At 57.5% G+C, this 27,628-nt stretch overlaps 1 protein-coding gene across 3 annotated transcripts in view; it reads right to left on the bottom strand.

Annotated features, from left to right (window-relative positions):
• The window catches only part of LOC139678630 (SLAIN motif-containing protein-like), a 39,983-nt gene extending 15,914 nt beyond the window's left edge, over window positions 1-24,069 (bottom strand). For 2 of the 3 annotated variants that reach the window (XM_071569599.1, XM_071569600.1), the window contains exons 1-4: window positions 23,873-24,069; window positions 17,531-18,179; window positions 4,661-4,794; window positions 779-904 (exon numbers count right to left, since the gene is read on the bottom strand). In XM_071569599.1, the coding sequence (XP_071425700.1) occupies window positions 779-904; window positions 4,661-4,794; window positions 17,531-18,179; window positions 23,873-24,035 (1,072 nt within the window). In that variant the 5' untranslated portion in view covers window positions 24,036-24,069. The remainder of the gene's footprint in view (window positions 1-778; window positions 905-4,660; window positions 4,795-17,530; window positions 18,180-23,872) is intronic. The other variant, XM_071569601.1, reaches the window with a different exon arrangement.
• Window positions 24,070-27,628: the final 3,559 nt, after the last annotated feature.

Here is a 27,628-nt window from a genome sequence, read left to right as displayed (position 1 = left end):
GGTTCATTTAACATCAAGTTCAAGGCAGGGGCTGTTAAACATGCTTTGTTTTGACACATGCAGAGCAGGATTCAGCAATTTCCACACACACCAACCAAACCAGGAAGGCTCCTCTGATAATAAAGCCAAGAGGCAGAGCAGCCGTGCCAGGGAACAGCAGGAGCTGCACCAAGGGGAACACTGAAGCTCCTGCCAGAGGGTCTGACCCCCAAGCAGCCCCCCAGGGAGGGCAAAGCCCTTGGAGGAGCTTCCCTGTCACCCCTACAAGCCCAGGCTGCCAACAGGGCCGTGGCTGAGCTGCCCCTCAGGTGGGGACCCTCCTGCAAACACAGCAAGGCTGAAGGAAAGCCTTGGCTGTTTCTTTCTGCTGCCCACTCAGCCAGTTCAAGGGTTTATACCCTGGAGACCTTTCTGTTACCTGCATTAAACCAACATTCCCAAAAGAAACTGCCCAAACTCTCAGGAAACTGAACCCAACTAACTTTATAAAGGCAACACCCACAGACTATGACAACACTTTCTTTGCCCCAACACTTCTGTTTCAAGTCCCTTTAAAATTAGTACAACTGAAAAATCACAGAGAGAGAAAGTTATAAAATGCCAAAGAAGAAATAACTCCAAGGCATTTAGGATGCAAGGAGCTCTTCTGCCACAGAGACAGGTGAAAGCTGGGTGAGGCAGTGGGAAGATTGGAAGGGGAAGCCCCAGGGGTGGCTGTGGCTCTCTGGGTGATGCCCCTCTGCCCCTGGGTGCCCCTCCATGCTGTGCCATGCCATACCTGAGCTGCCACAGGTTAGTAGTGCTTTGTTAGTCGATTTGAGGTGCCCAGGAGAGTTTAGAGCATTGCTACAGGAGCCTGGCTCTGGGTTCAGGGGGCTGCAATACAGGTTTTTCCATCTACTGGCTAGAAGGGAAAAATACAACAAAGCCACAAAGGTTAGTGAGGCAGCTCTGAAACTCAGGGCAAGACAAAGAACAAGACACAGGGCATCAAACAGGGTTTAATGCTGTCACAGAGGTACTTCCTGACGTGCCAGTGACATGTCTGTCCCTTCTGAAGAACTCCAGGAGTAATTCCTGACAAACGTGGCTTCAAAGGAGCCAAACATTTTGGAAAGTTCAGTGCTGGGCTCCCCACATGGAAGTTTTCACCAATATCAGCCACTTCCACCCCCACCTTCATGTCAAAGAACTCACTGAACTTTATGTTTGCACTTGTGGTATTGGCAAGTTTTAATGCTGGAATCAAGGCAACATTAAACCACAAAAACTGTGCTTTGAGATTAAAGGAGAGCAAATTAATGTGCCAAACAACTCTCTGAGCTCAGTTTATTCAGCACACGTGGTCAGGGAACAACCAGAATGAGCCAGGTAGCAAAACTCAGGGCACCCATCCCTACTGGAGGTGGAAAAGAGCACCAACAACCCCGAGGAAAATACTCAGACTGTGACCTGGATAGATCCAAGGGGCTGCTGAATTGCCCCCAGAACTCAACTCTCCCTATTCAGAGAGTACCAGCTAAAAAAATAATGAAGATTTGCCACATAAATACATTTTCTTGTTTATTTCTCCCACATAGGTCAGGCTATTTTAGTTCAAAGAGTGGTGGAGTACAACTAAAGCCTGAAACAGTTCAGACAGAAAGCAAAGAGCTCATTAAATGGATTTTCATTCAAATAAAAGCAAATGAAGTTTGTTCTCAAAGTATATTCAGTTATCTCAGCTCAGGAATTTCAAGGTTAAACTCAAAAGAGGCCTGATCACAAACAGGGCCAAACACTGTGGGGAGGAAAAAACCAAAACCACACCAAACACCCCCAAAAAGGACCTCAGACTTGCAATCACTGGGGGCAAACCAGTGGCTAAACTGAAATCAGAATATCTGCATTCCCAAGGACACAAACCCAGCCAGGATCAAACCCTCAGACAACAACTTTGATACCACACTGGGAGTTGTATTTCCAGCAGCCAAGAACAGCCCTGAACTTCAAACTAAAACCTCCCAAGTGTCCTTGGCTGTCAGGACTCCAGGCCCTTCTGCACACAGGGCTGGAAAACGCTGGAAAGGGCAAAGGGAGGGAAGGGCAAGGGGAGGGAAGGGCAAAGGGGAGGGAAGGGCAAAGGGGAGGAAAGGGCAAAGGGGAGGAAAGGGCAAAGGGGAGGGAAGGACAAAGGGGAGGGAAGGACAAAGGGGAGGAAAGGGCAAAGGGGAGGAAAGGGCAAAGGGGAGGAAAGGGCAAAGGGGAGGAAAGGGCAAAGGAAGGGAAGGGCAAGGGGAGGAAAGGACAAGGGGAGGAAAGGACAAGGGGAGGGAAGGACAAGGGGAGGGAAGGACAAGGGGAGGGAAGGACAAGGGGAGGGAAGGACAAGGGGAGGGAAGGACAAGGGGAAGAAAGGACAAAGGGAGGAAAGGGCAAAGGGAGGGAAGGGCAAGGGGAGGAAAGGGCAAAGGGAGGGAAGGGCAAAGGGAGGGAAGGGCAAAGGGAGGGAAGGACAAAGGGAGGGAAGGACAAAGGGAGGGAAGGGCAAGGGGAGGGAAGGGCAAAGGGAGGAGAGGGCAAAGGGAGGAGAGGGCAAAGGGAGGGAAGGGCAAGGAGAGGGAAGGGCAAGGAGAGGGAAGGGCAAGGGAAGGGAAGGGCAAGGGGAGGGAAGGGCAAGGGGAGGGAAGGGCAAGGGAAGGGAAGGGCAAGGGGAGGGAAGGGCAAAGGGAGGGAAGGGCAAAGGGAGGGAAGGGCAAAGGGGAGGAAAGGGCAAAGGGGAGGAAAGGGCAAAGGGGAGGAAAGGGCAAAGGGGAGGAAAGGGCAAAGGGGAGGAAAGGACAAGGGAAGGGAAGGACAAGGGGAGGGAAGGGCAAGGGGAGGGAAGGGCAAGGGGAGGGAAGGGCAAGGGGAGGGAAGGGCAAGGGGAGGGAAGGACAAAGGGAGGAAAGGGCAAAGGGAGGAGAGGACAAAGGGAGGGAAGGGCAAAGGGAGGAGAGGGCAAAGGGAGGAGAGGGCAAAGGGAGGAGAGGGCAAAGGGAGGAGAGGGCAAAGGGAGGGAAGGACAAAGGGAGGGAAGGGCAAGGGGAGGGAAGGGCAAGGGGAGGGAAGGGCAAGGGGAGGGAAGGGCAAAGGGAGGGAAGGGCAAAGGGAGGGAAGGACAAAGGGAGGGAAGGACAAAGGGAGGGAAGGGCAAAGGGAGGGAAGGGCAAGGGGAGGGAAGGGCAAGGGGAGGGAAGGGCAAGGGGAGGGAAGGACAAGGGGTGGGAAGGACAAGGGGAGGGAAGGACAAGGGGAGGAAAGGGCAAAGGGGAGGGAAGAACAAGGGGAGGGAAGAACAAGGGGAGGAAAGGACAAAGGGAGGAAAGGACAAAGGGAGGACACCCACCAGCCTGAGAGGCAGGAATGGAATTCTGACACTCATTTTTGTGCTGAAGGAAACCCTGCACCAGTTCTGGCAGCCCTTCCACCAGGGAAGGGCCAAAATGGGACTGATCCTTCCCCCCCTGGAAAAGCAAACACAACCCCAGGGGGGGACCCAGAGCGTGGTGATGGAGGTCACAGCTCAACAGAAACCTGCATGGGTTCAGTTCAGGCACAAGAAGTCAGGGATGTTCCCTCAGGATAAAGTGGCACAGCCAAAAGCCAACAGGAAGTGCTTTTAGGGGATGATAGAACTGGAAGGCAAACTTGGGTTCTGAGTGACACAATTTCTCCAGGTTTAATATTCCATTATGGTAAGCTTTGTGCACCAGACAACTCTTGCACATTTACAGCTGGTAAGGTGAATAATCACCATGAGAACCAGGAGGAATTATTCCTATCAGAAGCACTCCACAACACATGGAGAAAAGCTGCACTGACAGCCTCTCCCTCACTCCCCAGAAGCACATTTCCCTTCTATAAATATTTTCCAAGATAAACGTTAAATATTAAAAAATTTAAAGCCTCCAGAGCCTGCAGACCCTGAGAGTGCTGAGGGGGGAAGACAGGAGGGCAGGGCAGAGAGGGCAGGGCAGGGAGGACAGGGAGGGCAGGGAGGGCAGGGAGGGCAGGGAGGGCAGGGAGGACAGGGCAGGGAGGACAGGGCAGGGAGGACAGGGCAGGGCAGGGCAGGACAGGGGAGGACAGGGCAGGGAGGACAGGGCAGGGAGGACAGGGAGGGCAGGGAGGACAGGGCAGGGCAGGGCAGGGAGGGCAGGGGAGGACAGGGAGGACAGGGCAGGGCAGGGAGGACAGGGCAGGGAGGACAGGGCAGGGAGGACAGGGCAGGGCAGGGCAGGGAGGGCAGGGCAGGGAGGACAGGGCAGGGCAGGGCAGGGAGGGCAGGGGAGGACAGGGAGGACAGGGCAGGGAGGACAGGGCAGGGAGGGCAGGGCAGGGAGGACAGGGCAGGGAGGACAGGGCAGGGCAGGGAGGGCAGGGGAGGACAGGGAGGACAGGGCAGGGAGGACAGGGCAGGGCAGGGAGGGCAGGGGAGGACAGGGAGGGCAGGGCAGGGAGGACAGGGCAGGGAGGACAGGGCAGGGAGGACAGGGAGGACAGGGCAGGGCAGGGAGGACAGTGCAGGGCAGGGAGGGCAGGACAGGGAGGGCAGGGCAGGGAGGACAGGGAGGGCAGGGGAGGACAGGGAGGGCAGGGCAGGGAGGACAGGGAGGGCAGGGAGGACAGGCTGCCATACCTTGGTCCAGCCTGCTGATGAGGGTCCTGCAGGCAGCCTCGATCTCGGGGCTGGGGTTGTCCAGCACCTGTCGGCACCACTGGAGGGGGGACGCGGCCTTGTCCTCTGCCGACCTCCTGGGGGACACGTAGAGCCTGGGCATGGGGGCAGAGCAGGCAGGAAAGGGCTCGTTAATACAGAGCAGACAGCCAGCAAAGTAGCAGTTATTGGAGGGTATCTTACAGCAGCCAAGGGAGAACAATTCGAGTTTAAATGGTATGTTCTGACTCTGTCCCAGTTCAGCAGTGGGACCAGTTTATCCCTGTGTGGGTGTGACCAAAGCTGGGCATTCTAAACCCTCTGGGCCATTGCCCAGCAACTGTTCCCAAGGGCCCATTGGCAGCAGCTGCCCAGGGCACAGCTGAGCCCTCAGGCTGGGAGCTGGCTGGGAAAGAAGCCTGGCAGAGGAGCTGGGAGAACTGCCCTGCAGGGACTCCTTGGCACCTCCACACCCACCTGAGGGCTCAGCTCTGCTCAGGGGCCAGCAACCATTCCAAAATCCCCCCTGACTGCCAGAGTCAGATCCCCCAGTGTGGAACTCCCTGCCCTGGGGGAGGCACTGGGGGCTCCCACCCAAACCTGAGGGGAGACAATCTGGGGGTTTGGGGACTTGGGGAACCACTCCTGGGATCCAGAGGAGGAGCAGACCCTGGCCAGGAGGAGCCCCCCACTCTCCACCAGACTGTGCCATCATCTGCACCAACAGGTTTGTCCCTTCCTTTTCCTTTGGACTCGAAGGAACCACGTGGGGCTCAGCACAGGGGCCACCAAACCCCCCTGTGTTTGTGCCCCAGGGGGTGGGTTACACTGCTGGGCTTGGGGGTTAAACCCAATTTCTCTTTGTGCCATTGCATTTGTTGTAATATTGTTATTAAATTGTAACTCTGAGTTATAATCTCTTGTGTTGGGTTCATTTCTCTGCCAGTTCCCCTTTAAACCAGCACAGCCTCAGAGACAGAATTTCCTACAACAGTAAAATCCAGGGGTTTGCAGAGACAGCCCACGGGCTGCAGCCTGGGCTGGGGCAGGGCTGTTAAGCTGTTGCAGTGCTCCCCATGACCTGCCACCCTCCCAAAACCCACCTGCTGGCAGAGGCAGCAAGGCTGGGGCTGGCTCTGACCTGAGCTACTTCAGGAGCCTCATTGCTGTAACCTTTGTTAGAATCCCTCTGGATATTCCACCAGGTTTGCACTGCAGGCCCAGCAGCCCTGAGACACTGAGCAGTCCCAAGTCCATCCAGACTTCAGGGCTAAAACACTCACATGGAAGGTCTGGACGTTCTGAGCCAGCTGGGAGGGGTGACTGTGTGTCACCTCCCTTGCTCCTGCTGAAATGTCAGGTAAGTTCTCCTCAAGCCTGAGTGTTTCTCAGCTCTGTTACACCCACCCCTGCTCTGTACACACACAGGATTAGCCTTATGGAGAGGCAGATTTAACCATCTTAGAGCCCTGCATTAGTGACCAGGGATTGTGTGCAAAGCAGCATCTTCACCCTGTTCCCAAAGCACAGAATCTCTCTGCACAAAGGGCAAAAGCTGAAAGAGCCTTTGCTATGAAACAACCCAAGTGTTTTATTTACATATCCCACATCTGTATTTTTAAAGGCAAAAAAAACCAACAAAAGGGTATTTTAACATTTTTGCTGTCCAGCAGCACATTTAAAACCCTTAAGTGGGAAAAGGTGGCAAAGAACCCACCAGCAAATCACCTGGGGAGGGCTGAGCTCAGGGTGATTATCCATAACATTTCTCACCTTCAGCAGTGCAAAATGCTGTATTTAAGCACAAAGTGAGCATGGGGATGGTGTTAAGATTCCAAGGAATGCCTGGGTGTTAAGATTCCAAGGAATGTCTGCCCGTGCTTCAGCTGCTCTTTCTCCCAGCACTAACTCGACACTCCTGCAGCAAGGTAGGTCGAGTCTTTCTGCTCCAGTTACTCTCCACCAGACTCCTCAGATTCATCCCATAAAATACTCATTTCCACAACAAAACTAACATAATTCATCAGAGATTTCAGCCATTATCCCACTCACTTCTGAAACCCCACATGTTTAAAAGGTAAGAAACACTGTGGGATCTCAATTGCCAGGTGTCCTGTCCACAACAGCAATGTCTGGCCAGGGTGGAACATCAAACAACTGAGATATTTAAGATATTGCACAGGCATCAAAATATCTGCCTGACCTATTGCCCTGTCCCTGCCCTGTGTCCAGGTAGGGATAAATATGGAAAAAGTCAATCTAAAAGCTCAGAAAGCTGTCCCAGACTCCTGAGAATTTGGGGCTGTCAGACAGAGCACCTCTGCCATAGAATCATAGAATGGATTGGGTTGGAAGAGACCTCTGAGATCACCAAGTCCAACTCTTGACCCAACCCCACTGTGATCACCAGCCCAGGGCACAGAGTGGGGCACAGAGTGGGGCACAGAGTGGGGCACAGAGTGGGGCACAGAGTGCCCTGGGCTGGTGATCACAGTGGGGTTGGATCAAGACATGTTGGATTCTCTGTCCCTGGAGGTGTTTCAGAGGACACTCAGTGCCACATCCAGTCCCTTCTCCAGCCTCGTTGCTCTTCTCTGGCCCCGCTCCAGCCCCTCAATCTCTTTCCTGACCTGAGGGGCCCAGAACTGAACACAACACTCCAGGTGTGGCCTCCCCAGTGCTGAGTCCAGGGGAAGGGTCACTGCCCTGGGCCTGCTGCCACCCCATTGCTGAGCCAGGCCAGGATGCCATTGGCCTTCTTGCCCACCTGGGCACACTCTGCTGGCTCATCTTCAGCCTCCTGTCAATCCAACCCCCAGGTCCCTTTGCCCCTGTCCCTCTCCAGCCACTCTGTCCCACCCTGTAGCAGTAGCACCATTCACTCCTGCACATCCTCGTGGGATGCTGATTCCAAAAGAAAAGTATCTCCAGAAGATGCTTTGCTTTTAGTACACTGAGTTATGTCAGAATAAAGTGCAGAATCCCACAAATTATTTTTGAGGGCCTACAGTCACCTTGTGCTTGTGGCACAGCTACAACTCCTTGGCTCTTACTACAGGTGTTGGTTGTGTAATACTCTGTATGGGAAACTAAACACAAACATTAGTAAGCAGAAATTAAAGATACTTTATCTAAAGGTTTCCTCTCAGAAGCTGAAGGAAACCTCACTCCTGTTTAATTTCTGCAGTAAACCCCCAGTACATCCCACTGGGAGTACATGCCCAAATGTTTACTTCCTGCAGTTTGGATGAGGCCTTGTAACTATCTAAATAACATTGGCATCATTTGCAGTTTGACAGAAGAAAATATGATTCAAAGCCATTTAAACAGAACACAAACTGCTGAGTCCTTGGAATAAACTGCAGAGTGAAGCCTGGTGGGTGCTCAGGGCTTGCACTGACTCTGGCAGGGGGGTGGGTCCCTGCCTGGGCTGTCCCAGGATGGCTCTCCCAGTGCTTTGGGGGTTCAGGTAACCTGGCAAACCAAACAGCCCTGAGGCCAAACCCCCAGGAGTAAAACTCTGTGTATTTTTGAACAAAGCAGTGAGTTTTTAGCTTTTAGGAGGAAAGGCTGTGGTATCTTTCTGGCCAAGGGGATCCTGGCCTGGATCAAAACTAGCATGGCCAGCAGGGCCAGGGCAGTGACCCTTCCCCTGGACTCAGCACTGGGGAGGCCACACCTGGAGTGTTGTGTTCAGTTCTGGGCCCCTCAGGTCAGGAAAGAGATTGAGGGGCTGGAGCGGGGCCAGAGAAGAGCAACGAGGCTGGAGAAGGGACTGGATGTGGCACTGAGTGTCCTCTGAAACACCTCCAGGGACAGAGAATCCACCATGTCTTGATCCAACCCCACTGTGATCACCAGCCCAGGGCACAGAGTGCCCTGGGCTGGTGATCACAGTAGGGTTGGGTCAAGAGTTGGACTTGGAGATCTCAGAGGTCTCTTCCAACCCAACAGAGAAGAGCAACGAGGCTGGAGAAGGGAATGGAGCACAAGCCCTGTGGGGAGAGGCTGAGGGAGCTGGGGGTGTTCAGGCTGGAGAAGAGGAGGCTCAGAGGTGACCTCAGCACTGTCTGGAACTGCCTGAAGGGAAGTTCTGGCCAGGTGGGGGTTGGTCTCTTCTCCCAGGCACTCAGCAATAGGACAAGGGGGCACGATGGGCTCAAGCTCTGCCAGGGGAAATTGAAGTTGGAGAGCAGAAAGAAATTCTTTGCAGAGAGAGTGCTCAGGGATTGGAATGGGCTGCCCAGAGAGGGGGTGGATTCCCCATCCCTGGAGGTTTTTCAGCTGAGCTTGGCCGTGGCACTGAGTGCCATGATCTGGTAAAGGGACTGGAGTTGGACCAAGGGTTGGACTTGATGATCTCGCCCATTCTGTGATTCCAGACTGTTTGATTTTGAAACTGCTGCTCTAAACAGAGACCCCCAAGAGTGCAGAATACACTAAAACTTCCTCAACTTGCACAGTGCATTCACAAACACACCCTTAAGATTTTACATATTCTTCTCACAGAACTCTGTAATTTCCAAGAGGTTCTGTCAGATGGATTAGTGTTACTGTTGTGGTGTGTTTGGTGATTGTTTTTGAAACACAGCAGAACACACAGAGCAGCTTATCTGAAGGCCCGTGGTAACCACTGGCATTTTCACCACTGGGATCAAGTTGTTAAGCAACAGCAGCAGCAACACAGGGCAGACAAACACAGGCCTTGTTCCTCCCACCAAGGAGAAAACCCGAAGCTGTTCAAGGTGGACAGTTTGGTTTTCATCCCACCACAGGGGACAGAGGCAAAAATAGTCTAAACCAGTAAAAAGGAAGAAGACTCTTGAAAAAATTTAAGGTTTTCACTTTTGCTGCTTCCTGATCTCTGTCTCTTTCATCTATTAACACATTAATAAGCACATTGTATAGTCTAGAGGACAATGAAATTTGAATCATTTCATCATAACTCCAAGTCAAAACTTTCTCTCCCAAGTCTCACCAGGAAAAATATCATCACTTGGTCTATTCAGCCTGGAGCAGAGGAGACTGAGGGCAGAGCATCAGCTCCTCCTGAGGGGCAGGGAAGGGGCAGCTCCAACCTCTGTCCTCTGTGAGCAGGGACAGCACCCAGGGAAGGGCTGGAGCTGTGCCAGGGAAGGGACAGCACCCAGGGAATGGCTGGAGCTGTGCCAGGGCAGGGACAGCACCCAGGGAATGGCTGGAGCTGTGCCAGGGCAGGGACAGGGCACAGGGAATGGCTGGAGCTGTGCCAGGGCAGGGACAGCACCCAGGGAATGGCTGGAGCTGTGCCAGGGCAGGGACAGGGCACAGGGAATGGCTGGAGCTGTGCCAGGGCACGGACAGGGCACAGGGAATGGCTGGGGCTGTGCCAGGGCAGGGACAACACCCAGGGAATGGCTGGAGCTGTGCCAGGGCAGGGTCAGCACCCAGGGAAGGGCTGGAGCTGTGCCACGGCAGGGACAGTACCCAGGGAATGGCTGGAGCTGTGCCAGGGCAGGGACAGCACCCAGGGAATGGCTGGAGCTGTGCCAGGGCAGGGACAGCACCCAGGGAATGGCTGAAGTTGTGCCAGGGCAGGGTCAGCACCCAGGGAATGGCTGAAGTTGTGCCAGGGCAGGGACAGCACCCAGGGAATGGCTGGAGCTGTGCCAGGGCAGGGACAGCACCCAGGGAATGGCTGGAGCTGTGCCAGGGCAGGGACAGGGCACAGGGAATGGCTGTGACTGTGCCAGGGCAGGGACAGGGCACAGGGAATGGCTGGAGCTGTGCCAGGGCAGGGACAGGGCACAGGGAATGGCAGGAGCTGTGCCAGGGCAGGGACAGCACCCAGGGAATGACTGGAGCTGTGCCAGGGCAGGGACAGCACCCAGGGAATGGCTGGGGCTGTGCCAGGGCAGGGACAGTACCCAGGGAATGGCTGGAGCTGTGCCAGGGCAGGGACAGGGCACAGGGAATGGCTGTGACTGTGCCAGGGCAGGGACAGGGCACAGGGAATGGCTGGAGCTGTGCCAGGGCAGGGACAGGGCACAGGGAATGGCTGGAGCTGTGCCAGGGCAGGGTCAGGTTGGATCTCAGGCAAAGGTCCTTCCCCCAGAGGGTGGTGGGCACTGACCAGGCTGCCCAGGGCAGTGGGCACAGCCCCAAGGCTGCCAGAGCTCCAGGAGGGTTTGGATGATGCTCTGGGGCACAGGGTGGGATTGTTGGGGTGTCCTGGGCAGGGCCAGGAGTTGGACTGGATGATCCTGTGGGTCCTTTCCAGCTCAGGATATTCTGTAATTCTCTGAACTGGCAAAACAAGCCAACCAAACTCTCACAAAACATGGGAAAGCACAACAAACAGCTGAACACAAATCACTGCATGAAAAGCAACAAACGAAATACACAGAAAATCACAACTTATTTCCTGTATATGAGGAGCACTGGAGAATGGCAAACACTAAGGAAGGCACAGAAGGTAACCCTACCAGGAGCACATCTGGTTTGTTCCCTTCTGTCTGGAAGAGCGATTCCAGCAGAGCCGGGAGCTGCCCCGCCCTGGAGCCCGAGGTGAGCACCACCCGCCCTGCCCAGCGGGGCCAGCCCAGCCCCAGCCCCAGCCCGAGGTGAGCACCACCGGCCCTGCCCAGCGGGGCCAGCCCAGCCCCAGCCCGAGGTGAGCACCACCGGCCCTGCCCAGCGGGGCCAGCCCAGCCCAGCCCAGCCCCAGCCCGAGGTGAGCACCACCCGCTCTGCCAGCGGGGCCAGCCCAGCCGGGCCAGCCCAGCCCCAGCCCGAGGTGAGCACCACCCGCTCTGCCAGCGGGGCCAGCCCAGCCCCAGCCCCAGCCCGAGGTGAGCACCACCCGCCCTGCCCAGCGGGGCCAGCCCAGCCCCAGCCCGAGGTGAGCACCACCGGCCCTGCCCAGCGGGGCCAGCCCAGCCCCAGCCCCAGCCCGAGGTGAGCACCACCCGCCCTGCCCAGCGGGGCCAGCCCAGCCCCAGCCCCAGCCCCAGCCCCAGGTGAGCACCACCCGCCCTGCCCAGCAGGGCCTGCCCAGCCCCAGCCCCAGCCCGAGGTGAGCACCACCCGCCCTGCCCAGCAGGGCCAGCCCAGCCCCAGCCCCAGCCCGAGGTGAGCACCACCCGCCCTGCCCAGCGGGGCCAGCCCAGCCCCAGCCCCAGCCCCAGCCCGAGGTGAGCACCACCCGCCCTGCCCAGCGGGGCCAGCCCACCCCCAGCCCGAGGTGAGCACCACCGGCCCTGCCCAGCGGGGCCAGCCCACCCCCAGCCCGAGGTGAGCACCACCCGCTCTGCCCAGCGGGGCCAGCCCAGCCCCAGCCCGCTGGCTCTCCGGGGCAGGTACAGCTTTGAATACCCAGCTGAGAAAGGGCCCTGAGGAACCGAGTCAGGGGCCAGGCAGAGGGGGCAGTGCCAGCTGGGGGGGGCAGGCAGAGGGGGCAGTGCCGGCTGGGGGGGGCAGTGCCGGGTGGGGGGGGCAGTGCCGGCTGGGGGGGCAGTGCAGGCAGAGGGGGGCAGTGCAGGCAGAGGGGGGCAGTGCAGGCAGAGGGGGGCAGTGCAGGCAGAGGGGGCAGTACCCGCTGGGGCGGGCAGTACCCGCTGGGGGGGGCAGTACCCGCTGGGGGGGGGGCAGGCACAGGGGGCAGTGCCAGCTGGGGGGGCAGTGCCGGCTGGGGGGGCAGGCAGAGGGGGCAGTGCCCGCTGGGGGGGCAGGCAGAGGGGGCAGTGCCCGCTGGGGGGGCAGTGCCGGCTGGGGGGGCAGGCAGAGGGGGCAGTGCCCGCTGGGGGGGCAGTGCCGGCTGGGGGGGCAGTGTCGGCTGGGGGGCAGTGCCCGCTGGGGGGGCAGTGCCCGCTGGGGGGGCAGGCAGAGGGGGCAGTGCCCGCTGGGGGGGCAGTGCCCACTGGGGGGGCAGTGCCGGCTGGGGGGGCAGTGCCGGCTGGGGGGGGCAGTGCCAGCTGGGGGGGGCAGTGCCAGCTGGGGGGGGCAGGCACAGGGGGCAGTGCCAGCTGGGGGGGGCAGTGCCCGCTGGGGGGGGGGCAGTGCCCGCTGGGGGGGGGGCAGTGCCTGCTGGGGGGGGGCAGTGCCCGCTGGGGGGGGCAGTGCCTGCTGGGGGGGGGCAGTGCCCGCTGGGGGGGGGCAGTGCCTGCTGGGGGGGGGCAGTGCCCGCTGGGGGGGGCAGTGCCTGCTGGGGGGGGGGCAGTGCCCGCTGGGGGGGGGGGGCAGTGCCCGCTGGGGGGGGGGGGCAGTGCCCGCTGGGGGGGGGGGGGCAGTGCCGGCTGGGGGGGCAGTGCAGGCAGAGGGGGGCAGTGCAGGCAGAGGGGGGCAGTGCAGGCAGAGGGGGGCAGTGCAGGCAGAGGGGGGCAGTACCCGCTGGGGCGGGCAGTACCCGCTGGGGGGGGGCAGTACCCGCTGGGGGGGGGGGCAGGCACAGGGGGCAGTGCCAGCTGGGGGGGCAGTGCCGGCTGGGGGGGGCAGGCAGAGGGGGCAGTGCCCGCTGGGGGGGCAGGCAGAGGGGGCAGTGCCCGCTGGGGGGGCAGTGCCGGCTGGGGGGGCAGGCAGAGGGGGCAGTGCCCGCTGGGGGGGCAGTGCCGGCTGGGGGGGGCAGTGTCGGCTGGGGGGCAGTGCCCGCTGGGGGGGCAGTGCCCGCTGGGGGGGGCAGGCAGAGGGGGCAGTGCCCGCTGGGGGGGCAGTGCCCACTGGGGGGGGCAGTGCCGGCTGGGGGGGCAGTGCCGGCTGGGGGGGGGCAGTGCCAGCTGGGGGGGGCAGTGCCAGCTGGGGGGGGGCAGGCACAGGGGGCAGTGCCAGCTGGGGGGGGCAGTGCCCGCTGGGGGGGGGGGCAGTGCCCGCTGGGGGGGGGGGCAGTGCCTGCTGGGGGGGGGGCAGTGCCCGCTGGGGGGGGGCAGTGCCTGCTGGGGGGGGGCAGTGCCCGCTGGGGGGGGCAGTGCCTGCTGGTGGGGGGGGGCAGTGCCCGCTGGGGGGGGCAGTGCCTGCTGGGGGGGGGGCAGTGCCCGCTGGGGGGGGGGGGCAGTGCCCGCTGGGGGGGGGGGGGGCAGTGCCCGCTGGGGGGGGGGGGCAGTGCCGGCTGGGGGGGGGGGCAGTGCCCGCTGGGGGGGGGGGCAGTGCCCGCTGGGGGGGCAGTGCCCCGGGTGTCACAGCAGCTCAGGCACCACAGGGATGCTGTCACAGGGATGCCTCACTCACTCTCTGTGGGCACGGGGGAAGCTGCCCGGGGCCATCTGCAAGTTCAGCCCAAATAAACTCAGTGATTTCAGAGCAGTGCAGGAGTTGAGGCTCCAGCTGGAACCCCCGAGAGCAGCAGGGGGCCCTCTCACCAGTCCCTCCATCTCCCAGGGAATGGTTTTGCTGGTCCCACTTCAGCCTGAGTGGCAAAAAACCCACAGGGATTTAACTAGAGGTTTTCAAGCTACTAAGAAGTCATAGGGCAAAAAGCACAACACCACAATAAAAAGGATCTTAAAGTTGGGACTTGTTTTTAAAACTGGAATGAGGAAGGCATAGGATGTAAAGTTTCTGTTTTTGAAAGTTTTCCACTCCCCAGGCCCTGTTTTAAACACTTTAAAAGAAGACAAAATGACTTCTCTTAGTGTTCTGTAAGGTATAAAACACCATCTCCAAAGTGATACTAAAATCCCATCAGCACAAAGGACTGGCTGTTACAATTACCATGTCAGAGACAGGAGGAAACAAAGCCATTTCCACAAATCAAGAAGTATCAAGTGCACACGACATGTATCAATATAAGCTACAGGTTTCCCCTATGCATAATATTAAACAAGGCCTGCAAATACACCACAGTCAGTGATCCCCTCTGACTGACACACTGCTCAGCTCCCAGCCAGGCAGCACAAAACGTGCCCAATCAGCAAAGCCACCTTATTAGAGCTAATCCTAAATCCACAGAGCTTTAAAGATGTTTTGTTGGCTTTTGGTTTTTGGTTTTTTTTTAACAGAGCCCCCCCACAGCCCCATCAGACCCCCCTCAGATCCCCTTGCAACCCCTCACAGCCTGCACCCTCTCACAGCCCCCTCAGAGCCCCCTCTAGTCCCCTCCTTAACCCCCCATGGCCATCCCAGCCCCCCATATCCCTCCACCCCCCCAAGGCCATCACAGCCCTGCCCAGCCCCCCATGGCCATCCCAGCCCCCCCATGGCCATCCCAGCCCTGCCCAGCCCCCCATGGCCATCCCAGCCCCCTCATGGCCATCCCAGCCCCCCATGGCCAACACAGCCCTGCCCAGCCCCCCATGGCCATCCCAGCCCCCTCATGGCCATCCCAGCCCCCTCATGGCCATCCCAGCCCCCTCATGGCCATCCCAGCCCTGCCCAGCCCCCCCATGGCCATCCCAGCCCCCTCATGGCCATCCCAGCCCCCCCATGGCCATCCCAGCCCTGCCCAGCCCCCCATGGCCATCCCAGCCCCCCCATGGCCATCCCAGCCCTGCCCAGCCCCCCATGGCCATCCCAGCCCCCTCATGGCCATCCCAGCCCCCCCATGGCCATCCCAGCCCCCCCATGGCCATCCCAGATCCCCCATGGCCATCCCAGCCCCCTCATGGCCATCCCAGCCCCCTCATGGCCATCCCAGCCCCCCCATGGCCATCCCAGATCCCCCATGGCCATCCCAGCCCCCTCATGGCCATCCCAGCCCCCCCATGGCCATCCCAGCCCCCCATGGCCATCCCAGATCCCCCATGGCCATCCCAGCCCCCTCATGGCCATCCCAGCCCCCTCATGGCCATCCCAGCCCCCTCATGGCCAACACAGCCCTGCCCAGCCCCCCATGGCCATCCCAGCCCCCTCATGGTCATCCCAGCCCCCTCATGGCCATCCCAGCCCCCTCATGGCCATCCCAGCCCCCCATAGCCATCCCAGCCCCCTCATGGCCATCCCAGCCCCCTCATGGCCATCCCAGCCCTGCCCAGCCCCCCATGGCCATCCCAGCCCCCCCATATCCTCCCCAAAGCCATCACAGCCCCCCACAGCCCCCCATGGCCATCACATGCCCCCCCCCATGGCCATTTCAGCCCCCAACACCCCCCCATGGCCATCACATGCCCCCCCATGGCCATCACATCCCCCCTGTCCTCCACCCAGTTTTGTCCCACTGCAATGTGCTCTCCCATGTCACAGGGTACACAAACATGGATATAGAACTGGGTACTCTCACTGACATGTAAATCATAAAGCCTGTCCTCCACATCTAACTTGGTAAATACATTCCCTTATTTATTTATTTATCAGGAATCTGCTCAAAATGCTCTTGAGAAATGCTGAGGAGTTTCAGGGATTGAGCCAGAACCAGCACTTGGGGTTTAAAAGCAGGCAGGGAAAGAACCATCCTGTTTTAAATATAACCTTGAATTTGGCTTGAGCTGCTGCCATTGCCCCAGTGAGCTCCATCCCATTAACACAAACTCTGCCTCCAGTTTAACAGCTAATGAGGGCTGGGTTGGATTCAGCCCTGCTGTCCCTGCTGCCAAATTAATCTGGCTACACAATTCTGAAACCCAATTTGCAGGGCCCTGAGGCTCCAAAGTCTCAAAAATTAAGAAAATTAAGAAAAAATGCTGCCCCTCGTGAGAAAATGAAGGTAAAATCCCACATCACAGCTGGAATTAGACTCCAAATTTCCCTTGCAAAGGTAGTTAATGTGCTGATTTATCCCCCAAGTTGCAACCAAGGCTGCTGGAGGAGGGGAGGGTCCCCCAGAGTGGGTCAGTTCAGGATTACATCACTGGTCTGGTTTGGTTCATGTCTCTCAACAAAAGAGAGGGGGAACTGCAAACAAACAGTGATCAGCAAAAGGAAACTGTTTGTCCTCTCAGGCACCACCAACTCCACCTGGTCTGGGGAGTCTTATGTACAAAACTCTTCTTTCAGTGCAGATCTGACAAGGTTTAAAAGCTTTGCTAGTCATTCATCTGCATGTGCTGTATTTAATTAAACTTACAGGGAAAGGAAGTTCTGGCTTGCTACAGCAGTGCCAGGGAGAAAGGGGGCAGGACAGGCCTTAGATTTACATGGATTTTGTAAAAAATAACATTCTGGTGCAATGAATATAAAAATAAGAACAGTCACTAATGGGAACTGCTGCTGAAAGTCAAAGTCCTGTATGGAAACCACAAACCTTATATTTACATGGGTTTTTTTAAAAATAATGTTCTGGTGCAATGAATGTAAAAATAAGAATTGCAACTAATGGGAACTGCTTCTAAAAATCAAAGTCCTGCATGGAAATCACTTTACACCTTTAAAGTAACTGCCCATCAGCTGAGTTGGTTCAAACTTGGCTGTAACAACGCCAAGGTCATGGGTTCAATCCCCTGGGTGGGCCACTGACTTGAGCTGGACTGGATGATCCTTGTGGGTCCTTCCAGCTCAGAACAGTCTGGGATTTCTGTGATTCTCTCTTTACTCCTGTATTTTCTTTGAGCATGTGGGAGGGAGACAGGATGTGTGACTGAGGCACAGTTAACTCTTCCTCCACTCTGTGTTTCCCTCCTAGCTGTGTTACCCTCCCAGCTCTACCCCTCAGCATCCAGCAAGTCTGTGCTTCAGGAGCTCCTTCTGCCTTGCCTTTCTTCCCTGGCGTTTGCAACCTGGAAGGTTCTGGGATGTTAACGAGCTGCTTACATGGCCCTGAGATCAGCTGAGTTGGTTCAAACTTGGCTGTAACAACACCAAGCTCATGGGTTCAATCCCCTGAGTGGGCCATTGACTGAAGGGTTGGACTCGATGATCCTTGTGGGTCCCTTCCAGCTCAGAACAGTGTGGGATTTGAACACAGACCCCCCACCCACAGCAGTGAAGTTCCCTCTCCCCCCAGACACCTACCAGCAATCCTCCTCTTCCGGGCAGTTCTCAAGTTCCAACACTTTCACCTCATCCAGGTCTTCGTCAGTGGGAAGCCTTTCCAGGTCTGCACACCCTTCCCTGGGCTCGTGCTGCTGGATCCTGGCCGGGGCAGGGATCCCTGGGATGAGCACGTTCCTGGGATCCACAGGGGAGGGACAGCCGCCGGGAGACACGCCCTGCTCCTGCTGTTCCTGCAGCTGCTCCCCGGGGGCACAGCTGTACTGCAGCTGGGCGTCCAGCGCTCTCTTTAAGCAGTTCTCCTCTCCCTCCTCCTGCCGGATTTTGCTGAGCTGGCAGTGCAGCCCGGCCATGATCTGCAGCTCCTGCGTGTCGGCACTGATGGCGTTGATGCTGTTGTGGATGTGGGTGCCGCTCAGCGCGGGGCTGTCCCCGGCGGGGCGGATCTCTCCGGCCCCGCTCCTGCTCCTGCTCCGGCCGGGCTGGCTCTCCAGCTCCAGCCTCCTCACCAGCTCCCGCAGCTTGCGCACCTCGGCCAGCTCCGCTCCCACCTCCCCGGGCCCGGGAGGGGGGCCCATGGCCGGGAGCTGCGCGGGGGTCCGGCCCAGCTCGGGCTCCAGGCTGGGATCCTGCTGGATCAGCGTAGCATTCCCGGGCACCACCATCGTCACTGCAAGGCACAGAACACACGTCACAGCTCTGCCAACACGCACGGGAGTTGAGGGAACATCTCATCAGACATCAAAATGTGAGGAGTGTCAGTCGTGTCAAAACGAAGGGGTTGTTAGTGGGGCTCCTGTAGTGACATGGGCGGCCAATTAAACAAAAATTCCAACTCACACCCACGAGGAGGGATAAACAGGATAGTCATAGAAGCATAGAATGGATTGGGTTGGAAGAGACCTCCGAGAGCATCGAGTCCAACCCTTGATCCAACCCTACTGTGATCACCAGCCCAGGGCACGGAGTGCCCTGGGCTGGTGATCACAGTGGGGTTGGATCAAGACATGGTTGGATCAAGACATGGTGATCCCAGTGGGGTTGGATCAAGACATGGTTGGATCAAGACATGGTTGGATCAAGACGTGGTGATCCCAGTGGGGTTGGATCAAGACATGGTTGGATCAAGACATGGTGATCACAGTAGGGTTGGATCAAGACATGGTTGGATCAAGACATGGTGATCACAGTGGGGTTGGATCAAGACATGGTTGGATCAAGACATGGCTGGATCAAGACATGGTGATCACAGTAGGGTTGGATCAAGACATGGTTGGATCAAGACATGGTGATCACAGTGGGGTTGGATCAAGACATGGTTGGATCAAGACATGGTGATCACAGTGGGGTTGGATCAAGACATGGTTGGATCAAGACATGGTTGGATCAAGACATGGTGATCACAGTGGGGTTGGATCAAGACATGGTTGGATCAAGACATGGTGATCACAGTGGGGTTGGATCAAGACATGGTTGGATCAAGACATGGTTGGATCAAGACATGGTGATCACAGTGGGGTTGGATCAAGACATGGTTGGATCAAGACATGGTGATCACAGTGGGGTTGGATCAAGACATGGTTGGATCAAGACATGGTTGGATCAAGACATGGTGATCACAGTAGGGTTGGATCAAGACATGGTGGATTCTCCCTCAGTGCCACATCCATAGAATGACAGAATCATGGAATGGATTGGGCTGGAAAAGATCTCCGAGATCATCAAGTCCAACCCTTGGTCCAACTCCAGTCCCTTTACCAGATCATGGCACTCAGTGCCACGGCCAAGCTCAGCTGAAAAACCTCCAGGGATGGGGAATCCACCCCCTCTCTGGGCAGCCCATTCCAATCCCTGAGCACTCCCTCTGCAAAGAAGTTTTTTCTCATCTCCAATTTCCCCTGGCAGAGCTTGAGCCCCCCTTGTCCTATTGTTAAATCACTTTATCTCCTATAAATTTGAACTGTAACAAGGAGGTTGAAAAGTTAAACTTTCCTCCATCTAAGGGGACCAGAATTTCTGTTGGGGTTATCCCTGGGGTTGGAGAACTCAACTATATATAAATGTTCAACTGCTTAACAATGTACTTCAAATGTTTATGCATAAGTCCAATGAATATGTATGTGAGAGTAAATAAATGTGAGTTACACTTTGGTGTGCCATGGAGAGCAAAGCTCTGTCCATCTCACCCAGCACACTGGAATTGCTTTGATCACATAATGAACTTTAATTGAAAACCTACGAGGTTGAGACTCCGTTTCTCACAAAACCTTCTGGGGTTTTTTAAGAATTACATTTTTGTTAAAGAATTACAGCGTCCAATAGCAATGATTTTGATCACCCTCAGCCACCAAGGAGGTGGAATCAGAACCAAGACCCCAACAAGGTGGAATCAGAACCAAGGCATCAAGGAGGTGGAATCAGAACCAAGGAGGTGGAATCAGAACCAAGGCCCCAAGGAGGTGGAATCAGAACCAAGGCATCAAGGAGGTGGAATCAGAACCAAGGAGGTGGAATCAGAACCAAGGCCCCAAGGAGGTGGAATCAGAACCAAGGCCCCAAGGAGGTGGAATCAGAACCAAGGAGGTGGAATCAGAACCAAGGAGGTGGAATCAGAACCAAGGCCCCAAGGAGGTGGAATCAGAACCAAGGCCCCAAGGAGGTGGAATCAGAACCAAGGCACCAAGGAATTGGAATCAGAACGAAGGCACCAAGGAGGTGGAATCAGAACCAAGGCCCCAAGGAGGTGGAATCAGAACCAAGGCCCCAAGGAGGTGGAATCAGAACCAAGGCACCAAGGAATTGGAATCAGAACCAAGGCCCCAAGGAGGTGGAATCAGAACCAAGACCCCAAGGAGGTGGAATCAGAACCAAGGAGGTGGAATCAGAACCAAGGCCCCAAGGAGGTGGAATCAGAACCAAGGCACCAAGGAGGTGGAATCAGAACCAAGGCCCCAAGGAGGTGGAATCAGAACCAAGGCCCCAAGGAGGTGGAATCAGAACCAAGGCACCAGGGAGGTGGAATCAGAACCAAGGCACCAAGGAGGTGGAATCAGAACCAAGGCACCAAGGAGGTGGCTGAAGGTGACCAAAATCATTGATTTTGGAGGCTGCCAACCCCCCCAGGTTGCTGTTTCACACAGCTTGGATGTGCAGCTGTTTGGCTGTGAGTGAGCTCGTATAAAAGGAAGCTGATTTAATCACTCACAATAGTTTGGCTTCCATCTGTTTACCAACAAAACACATAAGAAAAGCTCTGAGCAAAGTCAGGAAACATCATCAACAAGGTGCTGACGTCAGGCAACACCAGTGCTAAGAAAACAGTGAAAACATCCTTTGTTTAATACCAGGTTTGTCCTGGAAAAGCAGAAAAAAACCTGGAAACATTTCTGTGTCACCTTATACTAAAGCAACAGCAGGAAGTGCAGGTACTGTGGTACATGAAAATAAACAAAAATAAAGTCTTTACTGGTGTATTTTCCTGATACAACTGAAAAGAGAGAGGTGCACACACAGCAAAACCCAAGAAAAAATATATATACCCCACCACACGATTGGATTTTCCACTAATTCCCTAAACTGAAGCCTTTCCTTAGCTGAGAGAGCCCGGGTGGGCAGCTCTGCACAGCACCAGGGGCTCAGCTCCCCAAAACCACATTGCACACCAGTGTTACAGCACTCCCAGAACCAGAACCACACGCAGGTGTCTCCCCTCTGACAGTGACTCACGGGAGTTTGCAGTGTGGTGTATTAAGGTCCAAATTGACTCTTCACTGCAAACCCCTGACACTGAAAATCCCCTGATTAATGAGCCACAGGGCGAGTAAAACGGCTCAGAAATCAGAAATCCATCTGGCAGGAGGGCAAAGACTGAGAGGGGAGGGGGTGGGACAGCACAGCCCGTTCAAAGTTTCAAAGATTTGGTGCAGGTGTCACAGCTGAAATGGAACCCTCATCTTTGGAGGCTGGGGATGTTCTTCCCCTCCCTTTGCTGCCTGAAAATTGCTCTTATTTGTAACGTCTCCGAGTAGAGGAAACCACAAAAAATTCAGTGTCCCACAAAGCAAGGAAGGTTAAAAATAAACACCCCTGTGGTGTCTCAGCAACTCCCTGTTCCACAGTCACTTTTAACAGCAGTAGCTGAGTGTGTTTTCTAAAAATCACAGTTTTATTTCGTTGGGGTTTTTTTACCTGACATCATTATTTTCATTATTTTTGCCCTCTGTGCAAGAGGAAGATTTGCAGCTTGTGTTTGAATCACTAAGGAGCACCAGCAGCACCTCTGAGGAGAGCACATTTCACACACAGCCCAGAAAAGCAGCACTGCTGAAGGCATTGTGCCTTGGGAAAAGGAAACTCAGTGTGCAGTTACCAAGCAATCCCATCCCTACTCGTGTGGCAGCTTCCAAAAACCTCCCAGGGTGGATTCTCACTCCTGCAAAAGCCCCTGATCCCTCCTCGGTACCAGCACGGTGGGATTTCCAAGGAGGGGAAGGGATCAGGGAGATTTCCAAAGGTATCCCAAGGCTCAGGAACTCTGAGGATGTGCCAGGAGGGAGTTCAGCAGTTCCACTGTCCAAGCAAAACAGTCACCCAAAAAGGGTAGCAAGGAGATGGGTCACCCAAAAAAGTCCTTCCCCTCCAAGGGTGATCCCAAAAAAAACCCCATAAAGGAGGGGGAAGAGCAGATTAAAACCATCCAGTCTTTGCCCACAACCAGCAAGTGTAAAAACCACCCAAATAAAGCCACGAGCACAAGGGAGGGAAAGGACACAAACCTGCAAAACTTAATTGCAGTGGGTAATGGGGGGAGAAATGAAAGCTATTTTGGAAAAAAAGGCAAAAAGGCAGCAGCTGTGAGCGGGTTGGAGACAATAATTTGGAGTTTCCTGGGCAGAAATCCGGAGTGTCACGGTGGGAAACGGTCCCTGCTCACCCCAGGGGGCTGGGGGGGAATATGGGGGGATATGGGGGGCTGTGACAGCCATGGGGGGAATGTGGGGGGATGTGGGGGGCTGTGACAGCCATGGGGGGAATGTGGGGGGATATGGGGGGCTGTGACAGCCATGGGGGGAATGTGGGGGGATACAGGGGATGTGACAGCCATGGGGGGAATGTGGGGGGATATGGGGGGCTGTGACGGCCATGGGGGGAATGTGGGGGGATGTGACAGCCATGGGGGGAACATGGGGGGATATGGGGGATGTGACAGCCATGGGGGGGCTGAAATGGCCATGGGGGTATATGGGGGATGTGATGGCCATGGGGGGAGTGTGGGGGGATGTGGGGAATGTGATGGCCATGGGGGGGCTGGGATGGCCATGGGGGGAATGTGGGGGGATATGGGGGCTGTGACAGCCATGGGGGGAATGTGGGGGGATACGGGGGATGTGATGGCCATGGGGGGAATGTGGGGGGATATGGGGGCTGTGACAGCCATGGGGGGAATGTGGGGGGATACGGGGGATGTGATGGCCATGGGGGGAATGCGGGGGGATACAGGGGATGTGATGGCCATGGGGGAGCTGGGATGGCCATGGGGGGGGGATGTTGGGGGCTGAAATGGCCATGGGGGGGGGTGTGATGGCCATGGGGGGCTGTGATGGCTTTGGGGGGGATATGGGGGGATATGGGGGGCTGGGATGGCCATGAGGGGGCTGGGATGGCCATGGGGGGCTGGGCAGGGCTGTGATGGCCATGAGGGGGATATGGGGGGCTGTGATGGCCATGGGGGGTTAAGGAGGGGACTAGAGGGGGCTCTGAGGGTGCTGTGAGAGGGTGCAGGCTGTGAGGGATTGCAAGGGGATCTGAGGGGGGTCTGATGGGGCTGTGGGGAGCTCCGAAAGGGCTGTGGGGGCTCCGAGGGGCTCTGATGGGGATGTGGGGGACTCTGAGGGGCTCTGATAGGGATGTGGGGGGCTCCGAGGGGCTGTGGGGGGCTCTGATGGGGATGTGGGGGGCTCTGATGGGGATGTGGGGGGCTCTGATGAGGCTGTGGGGGCTCTGAGGGGCTCTGATAGGGCTGTGGGGGGCCCCGAGGGGCTGTGGGGGGCTCTGATGGGGCTGTGGGGGGCTCTGATGGGGATGTGGGGGCTCTGAGGGGCTCTGATAGGGCTGTGGGGGGCCCCGAGGGGCTGTGGGGGGCTCTGATGGGGCTGTGGGGGGCTCTGATGGGGCTGTGGGGGGCTCTGATGGGGCTGTGGGGGGCCTGTGGCGGGTCTCTGATGGTCTCCGATGGTCTCTGGGTGCGCTGCCATGGCCACGGCGCGGTGCGCGCTGTGCGGGCGCGACCCCCGCGGGGGGCTCGGGCGCGGCCGAGCGGGGCAGGGGCGGGCGCGGAGGGCACTCCGAGCCCCCGGGCGGTACCTGGCTGTCCGGATCGGCGGATGCGGGGATGACGGTCCGGCGAGGGCAGCCCGCGCTCCCCGCCGGGCACGGCCGGGCCGGGGCCGGGGCCGCCTCTGCCTTTTCTCCGGCGCCGCCTCGGCCCGGCCCGCCAACACCCCCCGCGGGCCGAGCGGGTGCGCATGCGCGGGGGCGGCGCGGCGGGAGCGGGGAGTGGGGATGGGGATGGGATGGGGATGGGATGGGGATGGGATGGGGATGGGATGGGGATGGGGATGGGGATGGGGATGGGGATGGGATGGGGATGGGGATGGGGATGGGATGGGGATGGGATGGGGATGGGATGGGGATGGGATGGGGATGGGATGGGGATGGGGATGGGATGGGGATGGGGATGGGGATGGGGATATGGGGATGGGGATGGGGATATGGGGATGGGGATGGGGATGGGGATGGGGATATGGGGATATGGGGATGGGGATGGGGATGGGGATGGGGATATGGGGATGGGGATGGGGATATGGGGATGGGGATGGGGATGGGGATATGGGGATGGGGATGGGGATATGGGGATGGGATGGGGATATGGGGATATGGGGGGATGGGGATGGGGATGGGGATGGGGATGGGGATGGGGATATGGGGATATGGGGATATGGGGATATGGGGATATGGGGATATGGGGATGGGGATATGGGGATGGGGATATGGGGATGGGGATATGGGGATATGGGGATGGGGATATGGGGATGGGGATATGGGGATGGGGATATGGGGATGGGGATATGGGGATGGGGATATGGGGATGGGGATATGGGGATGGGGATGGGGATATGGGGATGGGGATATGGGGATGGGGATATGGGGATGGGGATATGGGGATGGGGATATGGGGATATGGGGATGGGGATATGGGGATGGGGATATGGGGATGGGGATATGGGGATGGGGATATGGGGATGGGGATATGGGGATGGGGATATGGGGATGGGGATATGGGGATGGGGATATGGGGATGGGGATGGGGATATGGGGATGGGGATGAGGATGGGATGGGGATGGGGATGGGATGGGGATGGGCATGGGGGTTGGGATGGGATGGGGATGGGGATGGGCATGGGGGTTGGGATGGGATGGGGATGGGGATGGGGGTGGGGATGGGGATGGGGGTTGGGATGGGATGGGGATGGGGATGGGGATATGGGGATGGGGATATGGGGATGGGGATGGGGATATGGGGATGGGGATATGGGGATGGGGATGGGGATATGGGGATGGGGATATGGGGATGGGGATGGGGATATGGGGATGGGGATATGGGGATGGGGATATGGGGATGGGGATATGGGGATGGGGATATGGGGATGGGGATGGGGATGGGGATGGGATGGGGATGGGGATGGGGGTTGGGATGGGATGGGGATGGGGATGGGGGTTGGGATGGGGATGGGGATGGGGGTTGGGATGGGATGGGGATATGGGGATGGGGATATGGGGATGGGGATTGGGATGGGGATTGGGATGGGGATATGGGGATGGGGATGGGGATATGGGGATATGGGGATGGGGATATGGGGATATGGGGATGGGGATATGGGGATGGGGATATGGGGATGGGGATATGGGGATATGGGGATGGGGATATGGGGATATGGGGATATGGGGATATGGGGATGGGGATATGGGGATGGGGATTGGGATGGGGATATGGGGATGGGGATATGGGGATATGGGGATGGGGATATGGGGATATGGGGATGGGGATATGGGGATGGGGATGGGGATATGGGGATGGGGATATGGGGATGGGGATGGGGATATGGGGATGGGGATATGGGGATGGGGATGGGGATATGGGGATGGGGATATGGGGATGGGGATATGGGGATGGGGATATGGGGATGGGGATATGGGGATGGGGATATGGGGATGGGGATGGGGATGGGGATGGGATGGGGATGGGGATGGGGGTTGGGATGGGATGGGGATGGGGATGGGGGTTGGGATGGGGATGGGGATGGGGGTTGGGATGGGATGGGGATATGGGGATGGGGATATGGGGATGGGGATTGGGATGGGGATTGGGATGGGGATATGGGGATGGGGATGGGGATATGGGGATATGGGGATGGGGATATGGGGATATGGGGATGGGGATATGGGGATGGGGATATGGGGATGGGGATATGGGGATATGGGGATGGGGATATGGGGATATGGGGATATGGGGATATGGGGATATGGGGATATGGGGATGGGGATATGGGGATGGGGATTGGGATGGGGATATGGGGATGGGGATATGGGGATATGGGGATGGGGATATGGGGATATGGGGATGGGGGTGGGGTTATGGGGATGTGGGGATGGGGATATGGGGGTGGGGATATGGGGATGGGATGGGGATGGGGATATGGGGATATGGGGATGGGGATATGGGGATGGGGATGGGGATATGGGGATATGGGGATATGGGGATGGGGATGGGGATATGGGGATATGGGGATATGGGGATATGGGGATGGGGATATGGGGGTGGGGATTGGGATGGGGATATGGGGATGGGGATGGGGATATGGGGATATGGGGATGGGGATATGGGGATGGGGATATGGGGATGGGAATATGGGGATGGGAATATGGGGATGGGAATATGGGGATGGGGATATGGGGATGGGGATATGGGGATGGGGAGATGGGGATGGGGAGATGGGGATGGGGATATGGGGATATGGGGATGGGGATATGGGGAGATGGGGATGGGGATATGGGGATGGGGATATGGGGATATGGGGATATGGGGATATGGGGATGGGGATATGGGGATGGGGATATGGGGATGGGGATATGGGGATGGGGATATGGGGATATGGGGATATGGGGATGGGGATATGGGGATGGGGATATGGGGATGGGGATATGGGGATGGGGATATGGGGATGTGGGGATGGGGATATGGGGGTGGGGATATGGGGATGGGGATGGGGATATGGGGATGGGGATGGGGATGGGGATATGGGGATGGGGATGGGGATGGGGAGATGATATGGGGATGGGGATATGGGGATGGGGATAAGGGGATGGGATGGGGATGGGGATATGGGGATATGGGGATATGGGGATATGGGGATATGGGGATATGGGGATATGGGGATGGGATGGGGATATGGGGATATGGGGATATGGGGATGGGATGGGGATATGGGGATGGGGATATGGGGATGGGGATATGGGGATGGGGATGGGATGAGGATGGGGAGATGGGGATGGGGATGGGATGGGATGGGATGGGGATGGGGAGATGGGGATGGGGATGGGATGGGATGGGGATGGGGAGATGGGGATGGGGATGGGATGGGGATGGGGATGGGGATGGGATGGGGATATGGGGATATGGGGATGGGGATTTGGGGATATGGGGATGGGGGTATGGGGTATGGGAATGGGGGGATATGGGATATGGGAATGGGGATGGGGTATGGTAATGGGGATATGGGAATGGGAGCAAGGGGTGCAGGAGTGAGGATGTAGATGGGGATGGGAGTGGGGGTGGGGGCATGGCAATGGGGGTATAGGAATGGGGGTATGGGAATTGGAGCAAGGGATGTGAGAATGGGATATGGGAATTGGGATATGGGAGTGAGGGGTACAGGAAAGGGGATACAGGAATTGGGATATGGGAATGGGGTTATGGGAAGGAGTGATATGGGAATGGGGAATATGAGCATGGACCATATGGGAGTGAGGGGACATGGGGAATGAGGAGGGAATGGGGAG

This window comes from Pithys albifrons, chromosome 14 (genome assembly GCF_047495875.1).
Source record: "Pithys albifrons albifrons isolate INPA30051 chromosome 14, PitAlb_v1, whole genome shotgun sequence".
Classification (NCBI taxonomy): domain Eukaryota; kingdom Metazoa; phylum Chordata; class Aves; order Passeriformes; family Thamnophilidae; genus Pithys; species Pithys albifrons.
This window is presented reverse-complemented; position numbering and strand designations above follow the sequence as displayed.